This window comes from Lagopus muta, chromosome 5, assembly GCF_023343835.1.
Source record: "Lagopus muta isolate bLagMut1 chromosome 5, bLagMut1 primary, whole genome shotgun sequence".
NCBI lineage: Eukaryota > Metazoa > Chordata > Aves > Galliformes > Phasianidae > Lagopus > Lagopus muta.
The window spans coordinates 20870083-20890178 of record NC_064437.1 but is presented as its reverse complement, the minus strand read 5'-3'; the positions used below and the strand labels follow the sequence as shown (position 1 = coordinate 20890178).

The 20096-nt window shown below is 37.3% G+C and overlaps 1 protein-coding gene across 7 annotated transcripts in view; it reads left to right on the top strand.

The window, feature by feature from the left end:
• The window catches only part of PTPRC (protein tyrosine phosphatase receptor type C), a 59535-nt gene that overhangs the window by 26624 nt on the left and 12815 nt on the right, over window positions 1–20096 (top strand). Inside the window, exons 3-17 of one of the 7 annotated variants that reach the window (XM_048947077.1) lie at window positions 3957–4046; window positions 4402–4422; window positions 4822–4959; window positions 5746–5832; window positions 6650–6679; window positions 7464–7679; window positions 8181–8303; window positions 9653–9805; window positions 10770–10901; window positions 11883–12038; window positions 14284–14486; window positions 15375–15435; window positions 16686–16794; window positions 18024–18055; window positions 19798–19913. In XM_048947077.1, the coding sequence (XP_048803034.1) occupies window positions 3957–4046; window positions 4402–4422; window positions 4822–4959; window positions 5746–5832; window positions 6650–6679; window positions 7464–7679; window positions 8181–8303; window positions 9653–9805; window positions 10770–10901; window positions 11883–12038; window positions 14284–14486; window positions 15375–15435; window positions 16686–16794; window positions 18024–18055; window positions 19798–19913 (1667 nt within the window). Of the gene's footprint in view, window positions 1–3956; window positions 4047–4401; window positions 4423–4821; window positions 4960–5745; window positions 5833–6649; window positions 6680–7463; window positions 7680–8180; window positions 8304–9652; window positions 9806–10769; window positions 10902–11882; window positions 12039–14283; window positions 14487–15374; window positions 15436–16685; window positions 16795–18023; window positions 18056–19761; window positions 19914–20096 lie in introns of all 7 variants that reach the window. The other 6 variants (XM_048947076.1, XM_048947078.1, XM_048947080.1 and 3 more) reach the window with 6 other exon arrangements.

Here is a 20096-nt window from a genome sequence, read left to right as displayed (position 1 = left end):
CTGCTTTGTCTGAAGCCCTACTAGGTGGGGGGTGTGGGGTCTGTCCAATATGCCAAAGGGTAGAGAGCACCTGGGAGAGGGTGGCAGCTGTGCAGAGTTACTGAGCTCTTCTCCCAGCAGAGGAGCCCAGATGCGGACACGAGGCTGAGAGGATTACTTCCTCTGCCTCTCCCCAGCTCAAGCAGACACGCAGAGTGCAGCTGGATGCAAAGAGCCAGTAGGTGTGGCACCACCCTAGATAAAAAGCCAAATGCACTGTCAGCAGAAAGGGACCCTCCTTTCTTCCTTTCTCTGAGCTGTGTGCACCAAAGGACCTGTGTACGACCTACCTGCAGGCACAACCCTGCCCACAGCACCAGTGCCCTGGCCTTGGGCACCTCCAGGGAAAGGGCATCCACAGCTTTTCTGGGCAGCTTGTGCCAGGGCTTTGCCACCCTCTAAGTAAAGAATTTCTTTTTAACGTCTAACCCAAATTTTGCCTCTTTTAGTTTAAAGCCATTCCTCTCTGTCCTGTTGCTATTTCCCCTGTAAGAGGTTGGTCCCCTTCCTGCTTCAAAGCTCCCTTCAAGTACTGGAAGGCTGCAGTGAGGTTTCCCTGAAGCCTTCCTCCAAGCTAAGTAAGCCTAGCTCCCTCAACCTTCCTTGATAGGAGATGTGCTTCAGTTAGAGTCTTTTTGTCCGTAAAAACATTAAGTTTTCAGGATTTTAACGCAGGTTCTTCTGTTTATGTAATAGGAGTTTTGTTTACTTACACACAAGCACATGAAGCTGGAGAGTTCTGCTTAAAGAGATTGTGCCTTGACGCGCACTAACTTTTAACATATCCTAGACCTTAGCTGTCTGCTCTTGAGTTGCTTGTTTCTTCCAAGTGAAGTGTTTTCACTTTATTCTGCCTTTCCTTAGAGGACATCAACAAACATTAACTTCTTAGAAGAGTGCGACCATGGTTCACTGCAGGAGGTCCAAAGTCATAACTGCAGCAGTGACAAAGCTGCTCCTGGGTCTCCAAATGTGACCTTACACCTTGTTCTCCTTGGGGTTTAAGATGTTTGTGGTTGTCGGGTTTATTTCTTTTGTAGCCTGGTTTCTTTCAAAGTTGTTCTGTTTACTCTTGTTGAATACAAAATATAATAGTCCCATGTTTCAATCTTAGGGCCTGAATGCCTTCAGGCTTTCAGGAGAAAACATGATTAGCTCATCCAGTTTAGGAGTATTTCTTTGAGACGCTGTCATCTCAACTAAAACCTTTCTTTTAAGCAGCAGCTGTACTCTTGTCTGCCAACTGATAGTGAGACATAAAAGAGAACCAAATGAGTTAGCCAAGCTGCCCATCTGCTGGCAGGATGTGCTGGTGGGATCTTTTTGCAAGGTACCTGGCCAAGGCTAGAACTGCTCAAACACTATTGATAGATCATAAGTCTTTTGGGTAAGTCAGTAGGAACAAGACAGTGGCCGAATTAAGGGAAGGCAAAAGAAGTATTCATGTGCATTTTAGTACTTTTTATGTGCTATAATTCTTTTACTTGGATTATCTGAGGCTATCCTCTATATATTATCTTAAAAAAGGCTTCTTAATGGATGCACTTTAAGATGAGAGAAAAGCATTTCCTGTTTAAACCCAGACCAACTTGCTCACTTTGGTGATCATCAGACTTTCATACTGCTTGGCATGGTTTTGGTGGGCTGAACATCCTTATTAATTTTAAAGATATTCTTAGATTTCAGCCTCCAAGTTTCCAGAGACACGTTTTAGAATCCAAGTGTGAGCAAACAGTTTGGACTTTGTTAACCAGAGATTGGCTCAGACGTATTTGACAACTGTGGGACGTTTAGAGAAAAGTAAATTAATTTGTCAACATGCTCACTCATACTGGAGTATTACAGTTTGTTTGCTGAGTTCTCTTTTCAGTTTGTCTAAGATCTCTCTGTAAGTTTATGCCTTGCTGTTTGGAAGGACTTCTTTAGTGTTTTGGTGCCACCTATTGAATTCTTATTAACTGCATCCTATTCCATTGCCATGATAAATAACAGCATTGAATCACAGAACAGGAGATTTATAAACCGCTCAGAATGACACAAAATTGCCATGCAGTTCTTTAAAATGCCAGTGCTTATTCCAAGGTAAAAAGGGTAATCTAGGACTGTTATTTTCCAGACTTCTTTAAGAAATGATCTTCTCTAGCTGACCCTGGTGTAGGTCAGATTGGACAAGACAATCTCCTCTGTCATCTCCCTCCAAACTTCATCAGTTCTTTGTGTGTAACATGTAGCATCTGTCACCATGAGCAAGCAAGAAACTGTATTTACAGTAGTATCATCGTTCCTAACTTTACAAGGGAAAGAATGAAGAAAATGGCTTTCACAGGATCTGTAAGGAAATCAGTGAGACAGCCTGAATTACAACACTGTGATGTTTTTGCTCATATTACTCAATTTTAATCAAAAGAGGGAATCTTTAATTATACATTTTTGCCTTCATCGCATTTCCATTAAATACCTAGCAAATATTTTGAATTGTTTCATTAGCCACTTTGTGATACTTCAACTCCTTTTATTATTATTATTTTTTAAACTGAAAGTCAATCTGTACAGAGGCTTACAGAAAGTAAATTTTAGGCATGAAGTATACTTAATGCACTGAAACAAGGCAAGGCTTGGGAAGAAGGGGGAATAATTGATTCTTCTGCTGATAAGCCGATTGAAGAAAGCAAATCACACCATGACAATGAAAGTGACTAATTGCCAGCTTTCGAACACTGGATTTAAAAAATATGAAGTTACTTGGAGGCTGAATAGATTACGGCAAATATGATTATATGTTAGCATTATATGGTTCTTTGGCAACTTAATCTATATTGCTAGATTATACAATTGCTGTTAACAAAGTTTCCAGTCCTTACCTGAGATTTCAGATGCTAAAGTTGTGTTGATGGTTCAAAAGATCATCTACATTTTTGTTTCTTAACTCTAACAGAAATATAATGGAGAAGGACTAGTAGCAAAAGGGCAAGAAAAGAAAAAAACAACAAGTGACAGAAGAGAGATGACAGTTTGTGGACAGTTACAGCAAGAAGCATGTGAACAAGTGGAAGCTTGCTAGATATTGAAAGCATGGCAATTGTATTAGAGAGAGATTTCTTCAGGAATTGAGCAGGGCTTTTATGTTTCTTAATTCAAAGTGGAGCCTTCTAATCCTCAAAGTGAGCAGAAGATACAGTGATGAGGACAAACTTTTGTTTTATGGTGGATGCTCCTGCAAGTTGTTGTTCTCACAGTCCCAGGCATTGTCATTTATTTTTGTCTTTCTCCTGATATTGCATTACACAAATGTAGAATGGTTTTGGTCAAAGTTTCAAAGCAAAGTGTTAAGCTGAGGTTTATTTTCATAGCTATGAAAAAGTCACAGCTTCCAGCTGAAATCAGGGAGTGGTTTATAAGAGGTTAACTTAGTGCTTTCAGGAGAGTTTCTTAAATATCAGCAGAGTGGTCCAGGAAAAGTGCTGGGATATAGGAATGAGTATTAGTAAAATTAAAGGGCTTTTAGTAATACTGAGTCAAGTATTTCTAGCTTTCATGTAGTTGGGGGTTATATACCAGTAAGGTTTTCCTTGAGAAAAGAAGTAAACTTGGTGTTTTTCTTGCTAATAAATCATTCTTCTAATTCTTCTAATTCATTCTTCTAATCATTCTTCTTTCACTCAAGTCTAGCTCCATTTGTTGGTATTACTCAGACACACTGCTTTGTGATGAACTGAAAGATTTTGAATGTTTTAGTTTCTGTTATTGCAAAATACACTGAGAACTATGAAGATGCCATTTCAGTACTGTCCAGTATCTTCTGTCCTAAGAACATTACTTAGAGAAAGCCATACAAACTTCCAGTCTTTTTCTAATGTAGGTGAGCTTCTCACCTTCATGCATTTCTCACTTGATGATATCTTTTTCTCACTGCGCAGAAGGAAATGATAATCTGACCTCTGCCAGCTCTCTCTCCTCTGCGTTACCTACACGCTCCACATCATTCTCACCTCCAAGCACCGCTGCAGGTAACCGTGAAATTGGGACCGTGGCTCTGCTGCTCTTCTGTTTCAGCTGAGCTGGCATCCATCACAGCCTTCCTTGAAGCTATGACCATCCCTTAGGCTGCTTGGCACAGACTCCCTCAAGACTCAGGAAAATGGAACTTTAATGTGAAAGTATCAGTTCATACGCTATATGCTTGATGTTTTGGGGTCCTTGTTGTTGCTACATGTCTTTAAATGTTACTTTAGAATAAGTAATTCCCCAGGGAGAGCTCAGCTGATAGGAGAAATTATTCTTTTTTATTATTATTTTTGTTGTTGACTATGTATCATTTGTTGAAAGTGTGATTTACATCTTTTTTTCTCTCTCTTTCTCAAGGAGTTCAGCCAGCAGCAACAGGTAAGAAATGTTTAATTTAAATTACAGAACATTGTTGACTCCTTTTAGTTATGGTTTCTTCTTCCTTTTTCCTCCTCACTGTCATCTTGTGTAATGCCTTTTCATTCAGCCCGGTGAAATGAAATATGCTTTTTTAAGAGGGTAGAATATCAAACAAGATGTACTTGAGAATATTTAAACTCAGCATGTATTATGGAAGATGTGCAACCAGTGCCATAATGGATTACGTTGGCAGGATATTCTCTTGCCTCCTGTTCCCCCCAGCACCGTGAGCCTTGCACATACACGGTATCTTTGATTCCTACCAAGTTCACATTGCCTCAGCAGAGCTGCGTGAGCTTTGTGTCTCTCCTTGAGTTAATGTCTCCAAAGCATTTGACGCTGTGCCTCTCACCACAGGTTCCTCTCCCGCAGCCAGCACACACCTCTCCATGCACACAGGCTCCGGTCCGACCACGGGACTCAGCCACTCGCAGCATAGCAGCCCTGTTGCCTTCACCACACACACTCTCACTGCCTTTCATCAGCCTGCATCAGGTTTGCTTACTTCTTTCAGGTGCCATGCAATGCCCTCGGAGCTGTAGGGAAAAACAGAGTTATTTGACCTCAGGGTAACTTTTTCCACATTGTGGTTTATCAGATAGAACAGGCACTTGCAATTCAGCATAGGGGCAAGAGCCCAATAGTATTTGTGATCTGGTATCTGATGGAAAAGTCTCGCAGTCATCTCAGTAGTATTGTAACTCTGGTGAATGAGGCTGCTGTCAAAGCAAGAACCACACAAATGGACCTATGAGAAAGGAAGAACTTGTCAGTGGTTCATAAGCAATGGGGTAAATGCTAACAGTAAGTAACATCATGAGCAGTGTATCTTATCTGCCAAATAAACCCAACTGGATTATTGTTTCTGAAGGAGCATGAGCACTATTCATAGTTGTGTATTATTGTAAGAGCACAGCACTGTGCTTTAGTTCCTTGTTCACAAACATTAAAGCAGTTTTTATTGTACTGTATTCTATTGACTCTATCCTGGATTATGCATTAAAAAAAAAAAAAAAAACCAAAAAAAAACCAGAAAGCATGGCCTCCTCCTTTGGCAAAATTCATTTTTAAATGGTATATTCCTAAAAGTCTGCTTTCTTTTACTGGATAAATTAGCATGATCCTTCTTTCAGCACTTTTCTCTAACTTAGAAAAACCCTGGATTTACAAAAAATAAAGGGGGAGGAGGGAGTATAGTGTATGATATTTACTGGTGACATAGCCATATGCAATAGTCAATTTTACTTCTTAAATGCTGATGTGTTGTTTATTCCCTTACAGATTATTACAGTTCAGCATCCTTGCACAGCACCACATCACCAGTCACCATGCCAGCAAGCACTGAGACCATCCCCACTAGCACAATAGGTGACAAACTTGCACACAGCTGTCACAATTATGATACTGCAAGCACAGAAAATGTGTTAGAGAGAAATAATCCTGATTTATTTAAAATCAAACTTTAAAAATACAACTGCATTAAACTTCTCGGGTTTTTTTGTTTGTTTGTTTTTTAAGCAATATTATTAATAGCACAAGACATGAGATATACTATTTGCTGAGTGTGTGGCTCCAGTGCTGGAGGGACACAACCCCAGGGCCTTTCTTCAGATTTCAGTCTCTTTGGATAATACTTTTACCTTAGTGCATTTTAAATAATTGGTTGCAGGATGAAGTTCTTTGTTTGAGCTTCTTTACAGATTTCCTATGCACTGGTTCTTAATTCCTTTTATGGATATTCCAGTATTAAAGTAATTGTAAATTAGTGTGTAATGTTGAATGAATCTGTTTTCAGAAAGAGTAGCTATGCATAAAGTAGGTAAATTGTGTTTCTTTAGTGATATTAGAAACTGTCAGTTAGGCATTACATAGCATATGTATTTTGGGACACTGTTATAACTCATTATATCACAGAGAATGAGTGAATTTGGAATATTCTGGTGTAAGTTTGTATGGAGTAATGTTATGAAGAAGCAGTTTGACACCATTTGAAGATGGTGAAGCATGCATCTTTGAAAGAACTGGCTAAGAGAAGTGTGTAGGTAGTTGATATTTTCTTCCTTTTTTTAGAAGTGAGTAGACTTACAATATTTGTAATGTATTGAAGAGTTTTGAGCATTATCAGTTGCGCTCCTCTAACGCTCTGTGAGAAGCATACCTTCATTTTTTTTTTCTTTTCTTACAGAAAGTACTACAACAGCAAAAGAATCTTGTGGTAAGAAAGAAGCCCCTTATTCATCTCAGCCCTACTGGTTGAGCAAATCGGTAAACTCAAAGAAAGCTGATCACAAAAACAAATTAGTGACCATCTGAGCTGTCTCGTGTTTCTGGAAGATGGGCTCTAAAGTTATTAACTCTTCTGGCCTTCTCATCTCCATTCGCAGAGCTGCTGAACTGCCCTTGTACTGGGCTGTTCAGGGCTATGGAAGAACCTGCGTTCATCTCACGACGCCCTCTCTAATTTTCCCCCATCACGCCGATAATCACATGCTGCAAAACACAATTTGTAGCCATAGTAAATCCAAAGCTTGGATGTTGATTTCTCTCTTTTTGAAATAACTCCACTCTCTGATTTTCAGGAATGGCTTTTGATATTTACTAGATAGCTACGAAATGTTTTGGACAAGAAGATTTTAAATTTCTCTTCAAGCAATTGATTCAATGTGTCAAAATAAAATATTTAGCTTTCAATTGGTGCTTTAAGTAATAATAATAATAAAAAGTTATTCTGGAATGTTAATCTTTTAAATTCTTTAGGTTTCCTTACTAGACAACAATTTAAAAGAGTATTTTCCTAAGTAAATTTTCTGTTTCAACTAAACTGTTTTTAAGGTAGAAGTTATATAAAAATAAAAATGAAGTATAAAAAAGCAACTAATTTTCCTATATTTTCTAGTTCTTAAAACAAGTATGATGCTGTGGAGAGCCAAAAAAGCATTTAATACTTCTTAAAAATTGTCATAAAATTATGGTTGACTATTTTTTCCTTCTCTTTTTAGATAACGATATTGATAACGTAATTATAGTAGACAAGAATAACTTAGCTGAAGTTACGCTACGGAATCTCAAAGGAAACAGAACCTATTATATTTTGGGGAAAGGTGGGGAGAGCTCACAAGTGAGTGCCAGCAACAACACAGCAATGCTTAAGTGGTGCAAAAGATATACAGTTAGATCTGATAATTGCAACGACATGTATCTTACTATTCCACCTGGTAGGTATATATGGGTTTTAGTAATTTCTTTTTAATTTTTTTTTTAATTTATGTATTTATTTATTTTTGGCATATGGTAGTTCAGCTGTACTGGTCTTTCTTATCTACTGTTGCCTTTTCAGGGATTCTGACAGAGGTTTTCACGTAAAAAATGTACTTTTCTTATTGTAAATGTAAAAAATGAACTTCATCTGTGTTGGCCACATACAGCATGGCTAGCAGTAACAGGGCCACTGAGTACTTGAAAGCTATTACTTATGCTTGAGGTTTTGTTCATTAATGATATTATTTTCGGTGGATTAAAAGTTTCATTTTTTATTTGAATGCCAACATTGTCTTTTATTTCATGAACACCTTTTAATTTTCAATTTCAGCTTCTAAATTCTTTGCATGTTATTCTGTGCTAATTGAATCTTCGTGTTGCAAAACAAATAAGTATAAAATAACAAATCAATATATATAACTATTATCACAGTGATATTTAATTTTAATCTTTTCTAGATGAAAAAAGATACACTTTTAATAACTCATGCGTTGGAAACAACTCTGCAACATTGCCTTTACATTCTTTATGTAGAGATTGTGAAGATGGCTGTCCCAATGTGACTGCTAGCTGCAAAACGAGTGAGATACATCTAACATATTTTAAATGCTGATCGTTTTTTATTATTTCTTAAGCAATGTAGATGTTTTGGGATGAGTCTGGCAGATTTAAATTATTTGTATTAGTGTGAGGGAAGAGTTGTTCAGAATTTCTGAGGTCAGAGGGTCAGAGACTGCCCTCTGGGGTTTGCGTGCCCTGCAGGACATGTGGGGAGAGTTCAAGCCCAGAAAGCTCACTTGCTGAGATTCCCAGCTTCACACATTGCAGACATAAGGAGCTTTTGACCTCCTGCTTGATTGCCTGAAGGAAAAGTGAGAGCTTAGAGACTTGAGTGTCTGCTGTGAGCTGCTTCCTTGCAAATTGCCTAGGCAGTTGGCTCTGCAGGCTCCTGTACAGTGAGAGTTGAGGCACTCTGGTCTTGGAGTTTGCCAGCTTTGGAGTCTGAGGAAACATTGGTTCAATGGCAACTGATGTTATGCAGAAGATATGCTGGATATATCCTCACGTTCCAGAAAAATGTATGATGAATGTTCTCTTCAGTGTTTTTATCAATGATCTGGACGCAAGCATTGAGTGCAGGCTGAGTTTGCAGATGGTACTAAATAGGGAAGAGCTGTTGCTTCTCATAATGGTAGAGCTGCCTTGCACAGAGATCTTGATAGAATAGAGTGCTGGGCAGTCACTAACTGTGAAATTTAACAAGAGCAAATGCTGGATTCTGCACCTGGAACTGTGTAATCTTGCAAGCTCATATAGTCTGGGGAACAAATTGCTGCAGCACAGCCCTGCACACGGAGATCTGGGGGTTTTAGTTGATGGTAAAAGTTCTCCTCAGATAAGATAGCCGAGCACTGCAACAGTTCCCCAGGGAAATGGTCGTGTTCCCAAGTCTGCTGGTGTTCAAGAAGTGTTTCAGCAGTGCTCTGATATATATGGTTTTTTATTTTGCACTGGAATTGAACTCCATGATCCTCTCAGTCCCTTCCAATTCAGAATAAGGTCTATGATTTCAGTGTCCTGGGATTGAGGTTTTCCACTTTTGAGGGAGCTGAAGATGGTGATGGGTGAGCTTCTAAGAAGCTGCGACTCTTCAGGTTTCTGCCATGAATTGCTTTATTTCTGTACTTAAACTGTTGGAAAGTCAAAGCAAGGGAGTGTTAGTGACGAAAAGTAAAGATCTATGGAAACTGAATTTATATCAAAGCACATAGAACTCAGTCTATGTGTGAGCTTGTATACTTTTCTGTTTGAGGTACTTCTGTAGTTTTCTAGATATTGATTAAACGCAGATGAGCAAATCTCGTTTAAAATGATACTATGTACTTTTAGAGTTGTGAAAAATATTCGTAAGACATTTTTGTGTCCACAGATAATCCAGATTTAGAATACACTCGGGAATTAATTGATGACTCCATATTTCTAAAGTCTTTATCATCAGACAGTGAGTACAACTGCAGTGTTACAGTACATTTTTTTGAAAAGAACTTCACCAAAGATTTCAAAATAACCACAGATTATGATGGTAAGTATAATGCTTATTTTTGCTTTACGTTCCATATATTTCTAGAAAAACCCATTAGGAATTCCACTCTTTTCCTGAAGATGAAGATATTTGTTCGACATTATGCTCAGCCAATCTCAGGTTCTCTGCCAGCTCCTGCCACCCCCATCTCACGTCCTTTGTATTTTTTGGCCATAGTCACAATTGTCTTTTCCTTTTCTAGCCCCTGGCTCAGACCTGCAGTCTGAAGCCATTCTCTCCTTCACTCAGAGATTAACTTTTTTTTTTTTAAGGGAGAGAACTTGGCTTAATGTAAGCAGGTTTCAGTGAATCATATCATAGAATTGCCTGGGACCTTAAATGGACCTTAAAGATCATCTAGTTTCAACTCCCCTGCCATGGGCAGGATTGCCAACAACTAGACCAGGCTGCCCAGCACTTGAAGGTGCAGGCCTAGCCTGAAACGAGAGTTGAATGCTGGCTTTTGAAGAAAGATATGATAGAATGATTGCAAAAAATGTCTCCGTAGAAAATGACACGTTTTTCTACAGCATTGCCCTTGGAGATGGCTAAATGGTTTAGCTTTGTTTTCTGAATTAACAGAAAATCACCCTAAAACATGTAACCTATTAATAAAATTTCAGGATAAAAAAAATATACATATGGTTAAAACTGTAAGGAATTTAAAATATTTCATTTTAACTGGAAGTGTTGGAAAATTTTAGGAATATATGGTATTGCTGTATTCATCTGTGTCTCAAATTTAATAAATTTATGAAATTTCTCTGATTTTTATGATTTTGTATGTACTCTCTTTATAATTACGTATAATTTCTCTGAAGGAAATGTGCTATGCAAAATGTTAAATAATATTGGTATGTTGTGTACTGTTTAACGAAATTTAATTTGATCAAAGTAGATATAAAAAGGAGTATTTTGCACTTTCATTCAAACTTTTTCTTCCTGTCACATTTTTTCCAAACAGCTCCAAAAGCACCAGAAAATCTTACAGTACATCCTACTGCCACAAAAGTAACACTTACGTGGATGAAACCCGCCAACACAGCAGAAAACCATGTAGATGGCTATATTGTGATGTGCAATGGCACTGTTAAACGTAAGTATTGCCCCTTTGTCATAGAATAATTGCATGCATATTTTAATATTCACAAAGCACTGAGCATGATGCATTTTCCAAATGTATTTCTTAAACCTGTCCAGTAGAAACAATTAAACATATTGTTTGTACAAACATATTTATACATTTCTTTGAGTTGAGCTGCTCCACTTCAACAATGTGGTGTATTTTATCATTTTATCATTTCAGGACATCATCTGTCACACTTCAGTTCTCATGTGTCTTGCAATATAAATGTCCCGATGGGATCAGTTACCTGATAGGTTTTTAGCACAGTACTCTCTGCCTCAGAAAATGCACCTACAGCTTGTTAATATATTTACTGAGAAGATACATTCCTATTTAGAATTCTAATTTTTAACACATCAGAAATCTGTGAGAAAGTGGAATCATTTTTATTTTTATTTTTCCCTAGGAAAAACCTACTTTTTAGGGAAAGGCTAAGAACCTTTGTGGGTAGGTTGTCCTAAAGCAGCACTAAACCTGTTTATTCCTTCAAGGATGATAAACAGAATTGAACTTTCAAGAAGGACTACAGATTTGTGACTGCTTACTGAAATGGTAGAAAGTGCAAAAAGGGGGCTGCCTTCTGTGGAAAAATTATATATGTAAAAGTCAGGGGTGCTAAGTACAGGATTGCATATACATGTTTAAACAAATAAATCCAGGTTCTTCTCACTCCCTTCCTCTATGCTGTTTTAGACTGTGTTACATTTAGATGGATGTGTCTGTCCCCATTATACTGGGACCATATATTCCGTCTGTGAGCTTTAATTCAAAATAAGAAACGTGCTGGAAGATGGCGTTTTGAAAAGAAAGAGCCTGATATGTTATTTCAGAAAATAAATGCCAAATGTAGATAGTAATTAAAGTGGAAGTGCATAACAGTGGATTTGCATAACTCTGATGAGGTGCAAGAGATTACATGCATAAATCTTAATTTCATTTTTCTTTTTTAAGACGTTACCATGAATCAGACCAACTTTACTTGTATTGATTTAGAACCTTATACTGATGTCTCTGTGTCTGTAAAAGCATTTAAAAACAGCAAGTGTGTAAGGGGTGAAATCTTTTGTGGAGCTCCAGTGGAAGACTGCTTGAAAACACAACCAGCAAGTAAGTCTCATTTGCTAATTGTTGCAAACAAGGCTGACACTAACACAGGAAGTACGTAATTTCTTATTGTACTTAATTGCAATTTTATGTATGTTACTACTATTCTGCCATAAAATTATTAACATTATTATTTTTACTAACATTAATATCAGTAGTGTTTCATTTTTGATTATTTAATATGATTTTAATTAAACATGGTATATTTTTATCCATACTAGACTTTTTTTTTTTTTTAATTGCATTCATTTGAAATTTGTGACAAGAGCAGAAGAACCCTTCCCACCAGATTTTGAAAATATTTCCTGATGGAGACAAGGGTTAATACAGACATCACTGCTTCCTATTTTGGTGGTGGTGGTGATGGGTTGATTGATTTTTTCCCCCGAGGCTCAAAACCGAGCACAGAAGTCAAGGTGTGGCATCACCACTGCTACATAACCTGATGGAATACAAAATTAATATTTCCTCTGGCTGCACAGAATCAGAAAAAATACTTTATAGTGAAAAATAAAATATTATTTTTGTGCTAGTGTTGTTACAATAGTTTAAACTGGTGTGCTTTTTTGTGTATGCGTGTTTGTTTCTGTTTGTTTTTTGTTATTGTTATTGTTGCTTTGTGAATATCACCAACTCTGGCTGCTGTTTTTATTAATGTGTTTCTGTAGGCTTTTGGGAAGTATTTCAGGCAGGCTGTTCTTTTGAATTTAAATTCTCTCTCTCTCTTTGGGATGTTGGGAGTTTTGCATCTAGTTTTGCATATTATTCATGAAAGCACTGGAATCTCTCTATTACTCTGGGTCATTTTCATAACACATTGGAGCTTATACGCACAAGAATATAAAGATGAAAATTATCACTTGAAGCCCCATAGGGCTAAAACAACATCAACAAATACTGATGAATGAATTGATTGATAATGTAATGTGTTTGATCTGAGACTTAAGAAAAACTAAAAAATGACTATTTTTTGAACAGTCCTAATTATAGGATGATCATAAATTGTTCAGTCGTTTGTTTGTTTAAATTAAGACAATAATTTTAAAACTTCTGAATTTTGGAGCTCCTACTCTCTTGGGCTCCAGTCATGTTTTAATATATCAGGTAGAGATTGTGGTCCACCATATATTTAAAGGTCCAGGAAAAAAAAATCCTGTGTTAGTCATGAAAACTAGAATTTGATTGTTTTCACAAATTTGTGACACTAAACCTTCTCCAGCTGCTACAACAGATGATAACAACATGATCAAGCAGATACTGTGAGAGGCTTTTTTGATTTCTTGAACAGGAGAACATGTCATTAGAGCACAGCTCCTAGGGAATAGGAAAAGCTACAATTTGGAAAACAGTTTTCCATCTTCAACACGCACATTCCCACAAGAAATGCTTGCTTTCTTCTTGTCCTAGTTCTTTTAGCAGCATTCTGAAAGTCACAAATGTGCCCTGTGGATAAAAGTGAATCAGGAACCACAGCCCATCCAGCGAAGCATTGTGTCCTGCTGCCCCCCAGATGAAATTCAGTCTGCTCATAAAGCTTCACACACCTTAACTCTCCATACGAAGGAAAAACAGCTGCATATTTATACTTCTTAGTGTATGGCTTGCAACTTGGAGTGATTTTTGGAGAAAATTTCCATGGCAGTGTGGCTAATAAAGCTGCCTTATGTGGATGGTTATTTACTGCCCTTTGAGGCTTTAACAGCCAGTGAAAGGTCCCTTAGGCTGTGTCCCATTCTTAAATCTTTTGCAGCACAATGCAATATTAAAGGTAGAAAACACAGATTAGACTTAATAGATGTACTAGCATTAAAAAGTAAAAAGTTTTAGGAGTTTTAGAAAAATTTGATACTTGAATCCAACTATACTTTTCCACATCAGTTTTGAAACCTATGTGCTCAGGCTGAAAACTTTGTTTGTTCCCATGTTTTGTCCGTTGTCCTCAAATGGGTGACATCAGAAGCAAAAGATAGTTGCCATATTATTATCTTTGCAGCCCGACTTCCAGTGGAGCTCTGTTCCTCCCAGCTGTCTCAGTTCCCTTTGATAGCTTTTTCAGTTCAGATAAGTCCAAATTGATTTCCCAAATTGTTTTTTTTTTCATCTTGTTAAATTGGGACAGTGATTTTTAAGGAAGAAATTGCATAACATTGTTAAGAGAGGTTATAACAAGTAGACGTGAACACATACTGTTAAAATGTTTGGTTTGAAATGTTGAGAATGGATCCAGTAACACTTCTTTTACAAACAGAACCAGAGAAAGTGGCTGGCTTCAAACTAAAGTTGGTGGCTGATAATATTGTCAAAGTTGAATGCAGAAGTCAAAAAGTGTATGGAAGTGAAACAAAATTTGAATTGGCTTGGAATTCCAGCAGCGGGAGTGAGAAAAAGAGTAACAATGAATGCGATTTTACAATAAAAGATCTCTCTTACTTGACAAAATATACCTTTAAGGTAAGTGAGCTTATTTAGCTAAATAAAAAGCAAAACTCCTATATTTACATTGTTTAAGTGCATTATTCTTGATTTTAGAGAAAAAGGCAAATCTGGCGGTGAGATCATCTGTGGATCTGCAGGCAGGAGATGTAAACAAGTGGCTGTTACTTATGAAATAACATGTCTCTGCATATGTTTCTAGTTGTATCAATCAAGCCCTTACCTGCTACTCCATATAGGTTCAGACAGCATGCAACCTACAAGATGAATAGCTTGGGACAGATAGAAAAAGATATTTTCTATAAAGAAAATGAAAAAGGAGGGATAAATGTACAATAGTATGAAAGACATGAACATATCTAAACAAAGCTGGTATTTTATTTAACAGTTAAAGTAATCAAAAGTTAATATTTCTAGAAAGCAAGTTTTTAACAGTTGTCTTCGGCTTTTGTAATTTAACCTTTTATGAATAAATTCCAGCACAATAACTGGCTTAGAAATATCCCTATCAGTTTGCTATTTATGTATTTGGTATTGAAGCAAATGTAATAATGATGCTTCATTGCACATCGTTTGGTTTCTCTTTCGGATTTGAGAGATTTGATTAGAGAAAGAATATATTTGTAGATGCATCTGTCTTTGACTTTGTAAAATGTCTTCTATTTCATTAACATTGCCATTCAGTTAAACAGTTATTTCTGGATCAAGATCTTGCTGTAACTTAACTGGAAACATGAGATGCACTGTAACAGGCTGTCAATGAGATTGATATTCATTGGAAATAGATATATTTGAAAGACCTACAGATTTTTTCTTTTTAAAGAAATTTTCTTTTTAAAGAATTTATGCAAGCATTTTTACTTGGTGTATCTGAACATTTTTATTATTCTCACCCACTGTATGCAGATCTCCGTGAATAATGGATTTTATACAGGAGACTCAGTATGTGAAGAAATATATACCAGATGTAAGTAAAAACATACAGCATCTTTACTTCTTGACTTAAGTGTAGTATGGAGTAATGGTGTAAATTCTGAATTTTGTTACAATCTGCCTATTTGTATAGGTAATAATTAACTGCATTAAAAAAAAAAAAAAAATCCTTCTTCAACATTAATGTAAAAGACCATGTTAACAAGTCATCAAACACAACTCAGAATACCTGCATAGCCGTGGCTTCCTCATGCGTGCATTTAGAAATTCATTCGTCTGACTTAAATCGATCACTTCAGAATTATTTTCCTGTATTCAGATGTTGTGTTCCAAGAGCTGTGTTTTGTGAGGGAATCCCCACTCCCATGGAGTGTGTGTGTACAACGCCAACTATTTTAAGAAACTTGAAGTATCGTAGGCATGAAAAGTATAGTAGACAAGATATAAATAAAGAAGAACTTTATATATTATTGAACTAAAGTAACTTATTTACATGGAAGACTTTTCCCACTGCATCTTTTTGGGAGATGTCCCTCCGTGTCTGTCAGAGAAGTCTTATCAACTGTCAGAGGCACAGGGAACATGTCAGTGATCTCCCATGTGAGATATCCTGTTTTGAATTCAGTTCAAAATGATGGTTGGATTAAAGGAATTGGATAAATGGGATAACTGAGTTTTTCATTTGAAGAATATCTGTTACTAAAGTTTCTTGGTAGAGCTCGCAAGAGCTGTCATTAATTTAAAAAAAAAAAAAAAAGGATAAAAAGAGGTGAATCAAGAGATCAGTTGAGGAACAGAAGTTTTTCTGACCAACTACCCAAGACTTCCCATGTCTATTTGTGTAGTGAGCAGATGATGACAGGATGGGCCATCGTGCAGAGGGCAGGCTGCACTTGGAGCTGCTGCGGCCCTGGGGTTGAGGTCCCCCGTTCCCACCACTCACACGCTCAGTGTGCAGCATGCAGACCAGGGCTGTGCCAGGCTGGTGAGCTTTGGCATTTTGACAGGTGGACATGGAGGACTACAGTGAAAGTTTTCATAATGAGGAAGAAGTTGTTCCCTCCTTTTCTGTGAGCTTAACATTTTTTGACCTTGGAATAACAAATCTAAACTTAATATTTAAAAATAAGTACTTAGTTGTTTACACACGCACACACATAAAAAACTTGCCCTGGTTTGCGTATATACTTTTTAAAATTAAAAAAAAAAAGAAAAAATAGGAAACTTATATACTGTTAATTATTTATCTGAGGAATAATGTATTTATTCTTTGCCTGTCTCTAGATAACTCGAGGGCCCTGATTATATTCTTGGTGTTCTTGATTGTTGTGACATCAATTGCTTTACTACTGGTTCTGTATAAAATCTATGACCTTCACCAAAAAAAGCTTAGGTAAGCTTCGTGTTTCTCTCCCTTTCTTAAAAAATATTTTGCTTTTCTTTTCTGTTTCTCAACAATATTTCACAAGCAGTAGTTCGGAAGTGTTAAGGTCTCTAATTTCACTAATCCTTGGCACAGTCATTCATTCATCTTCTCATCCTTTCAAAAGAAACTCAGAAACCCTCTCGTCTTGTCTGGCAATGCAAATACAGTGAGAGAGAATTAAAATCTCCCTGGTGTGCCTTTTTATCTGAAACATGGAGGGTTTAATCTGCTAGAAGAAAATGCCTTTCACTATGTGAAAAATATTCGCAAGTTATCTGGAATACCTCTCCTAAATGATTTCAATTAAAAGTATTGGAAATGATACACAGTTTCTTGGGACTGTTTTGAAATTGGATTCACCCATCTCAGAGAAATTGTTTATTACAGCCATCTCTGGGTTGACTTGACAGGTCTGTAGGATGGTGTACTGGGACAGGACAGCTATTGCCTTCCCTTAGTACTGTGCTAGAACACCAGGCTGACTGCTGCTTCTGCTGTGAGGGGTGCTGTGCAACATGTGAGAGGACATTTACTGCTGGCACGGAAGGAGGAGTTAGAACAGTTTCTTCAGAAATCTCTCAGCCTTCAAGCCACAGTAAAACCAGGGAATTCATCTCTGCTAGATCCTCTCATCTTTTCTTTTTCCAGTAGGAGGACAGGGAGCTGCTCTTCCCCAGACTCAAACTTTTCTAATACAAGAATCAAAATCAATTTTCACTATATGACTCCAGAGGAGGTTGAGTTGTTCTGTGTTATTTTAGTACTTAAACTTAATTTTCTTATTATTTAATGATTAATTTAATTTTACATTTTACATATGTGTAAGTTTTCTGACACATGTTTCCTTTTGTTAAACAAGAGGAACAAAGGTGGTGTGAGAAGTCACTCCAGTCAATAAATTAAAGATGTTACCTACTGGTGATAAGGACAGAATTGTGCAAGCAGTAACACTTTGTGATGCAGCTCCCTTGTTTCTCCCATTCTAAGTGCTCAATGCAGGACAACAGAGATCCTGACATCTGCCCAGGGGCTGTCAGACTCAGCTGTAGCATTCTTGTTTTAAAGTGAGCTTGTAATGCTGTCTGTTGGTTACTGAAAAGCCTTGGTGTTCTTATGCGAAACTGCATTTATTTAACCTGTTATCAGATATGTGTCATACCAGTCAAAGCTTTTACAGATTCTTTTGCCTCTTACAGCAATTCTTCTGAAGTCATCAGCCTTGTAGGTGGTGAGTATCTTTATATAACAGATGGAAATAAAATAAGTCAGATCTCTTACTGCCAATTTTGAAATGTTTGCATTCTAGGTTATAAATGTAGTTTGCAAATATTAGCATGATATAACATAATTCAGGGAAATTTAAGAAAAAAAAAAAACTTGAGTGTTTTTGGTACATTGAAATACTGAATTTCAAATATGTTTCAGAAGTATTTATACTTAAATGAACTAAAAGTTTATTGGTTTGAAACACTCTTATTTATTATTTCATTGAAAAAAACAATTGTCTCTGACAACGGTCATCACATTTGTAACCCTGAAAGCAACTTCAGAGTCAAATATTGCTTCATCTAGAGTTTTCCTTCCCAATTTACCTTCTTCAAAGCAAGGATTTTAACATGAAGCAGTACTTTGTCACTGTAAATTTTTTAAGGCTTTCAAATTCCGGAGACTGAAACTAGACAGTGTGTGCAACCTTTTGTACAGGATTTCAAAGCTTATGAGGAAGATGAAATCAGTGACTACTAGAGAGCTTCAAGAAAAAAATCATTTATTGCATTTAAGCACAGAAAAATTGATTATTATAGGCCACTCCTAAAGTAATGCCTCCTATATGTTTTCATGGAAACAACAGATATAAGGAGTACAATAACACTGTTTGAGAGGGCAAATTCTCAGCTACAAAGTACTGTTTTTCTACACTGTCACTACAACTGGATGTGCGTTTTCATCAGTGAAGAACAAGAGCCTGCATGCTGCACCAGTGGAGGTGACACACTATTGCTCTTACCACTGCTGAAATGCTCCACCTGCTGCCTTTCTGTGCTCGCATCCACTGTTCAATCTCCAGAAACGTTCAGCAAGTGTCACTGAATGTCATTGGGTGCCATTGTTCCCCTATGGCAGAATTCAGTGACACATCTTTGCTTCAAACACATTTCCATGTCAGATGCCATTTTGTCAGATTGCCCCTCTGCTGCCATCTGTCACACAGCAACAGCATGTTGCTGGAATATTGTTAGGAAGGTCCAACCTCTACTGCCATACCGCCATCATCCACTTCTGACATCGTGGGCCAACACTGTGAAATGAGAGGCATTACTTTCGGAGCAGCCCTTGTATTAAATGGGACATTATACAATATTGATACTCAAATCCATTTGTTCCGACTCATATTACTGCTTAAAGAAATCTCTGAAGCAGAAGTGAAAAAATATAGTTAGAGATGTTAAGCCTTGTCATTCATTGTCATTAAACATAATATTACAGATTATTACAACGGAATCTGATGGTGAATATGTCAGAGAAAATTGGGAAAAATAGGCAACGTGTCTTGTTATATTTCAAGAGAAATGTTAACAGGCTGTTTATACAGTAATTCAATTTACCATTGCCAATAAAGAATTAGAACACCCACGTAACTACGGTGGGTGTTTGGGCAGTCTGTTGCACTGACCCAGGTGTTACAACCGCCACTTTGTAGAAGAGCGCTGCTCAGGCAGGAGCCCCGCACACGCCCTGCTGGTGCATTCTCAACTCTGCAGCAGAGCTAGGCAAGTTCTGTTATTCCTGGGACCTGTTTCCTTGTAGATCGCCTGAGGGACACCAGTTCGTGAAAAATTAACGTGCTCAGTTAAAATAAATGGGTTTGTCCTTTTGTTAATACAGCTGACAGTTTGAGAATCACATTTGCTGAAATGTAATTTGTGTTTTAAGAGCCAGTAAAGATAAATGTTCGACATATTTACACAGTTAAAGATGATGAAAGGCAGCTTTTGAACATAGATCCAATACCTTCAGAGAAATTGTTGGAGACATACAAGAGGAAGATTGCTGATGAAGGAAGACTTTTCTTGGATGAATTTCAGGTTTGTGACTGGCTTGAAATATACCACAGATTTGTGGCCAGGTGGTGGGAAGAATTCTTTTCAAGAGCATTTCTGCAGTATATGCACTGCTTACAAATAAAACCCAAAGAACAGACACCTCAGTGAATTCTCATCAAAGGTCAAATAAGGCTCCAGCTAATTTTTCTACTTACTTCTCCTCAT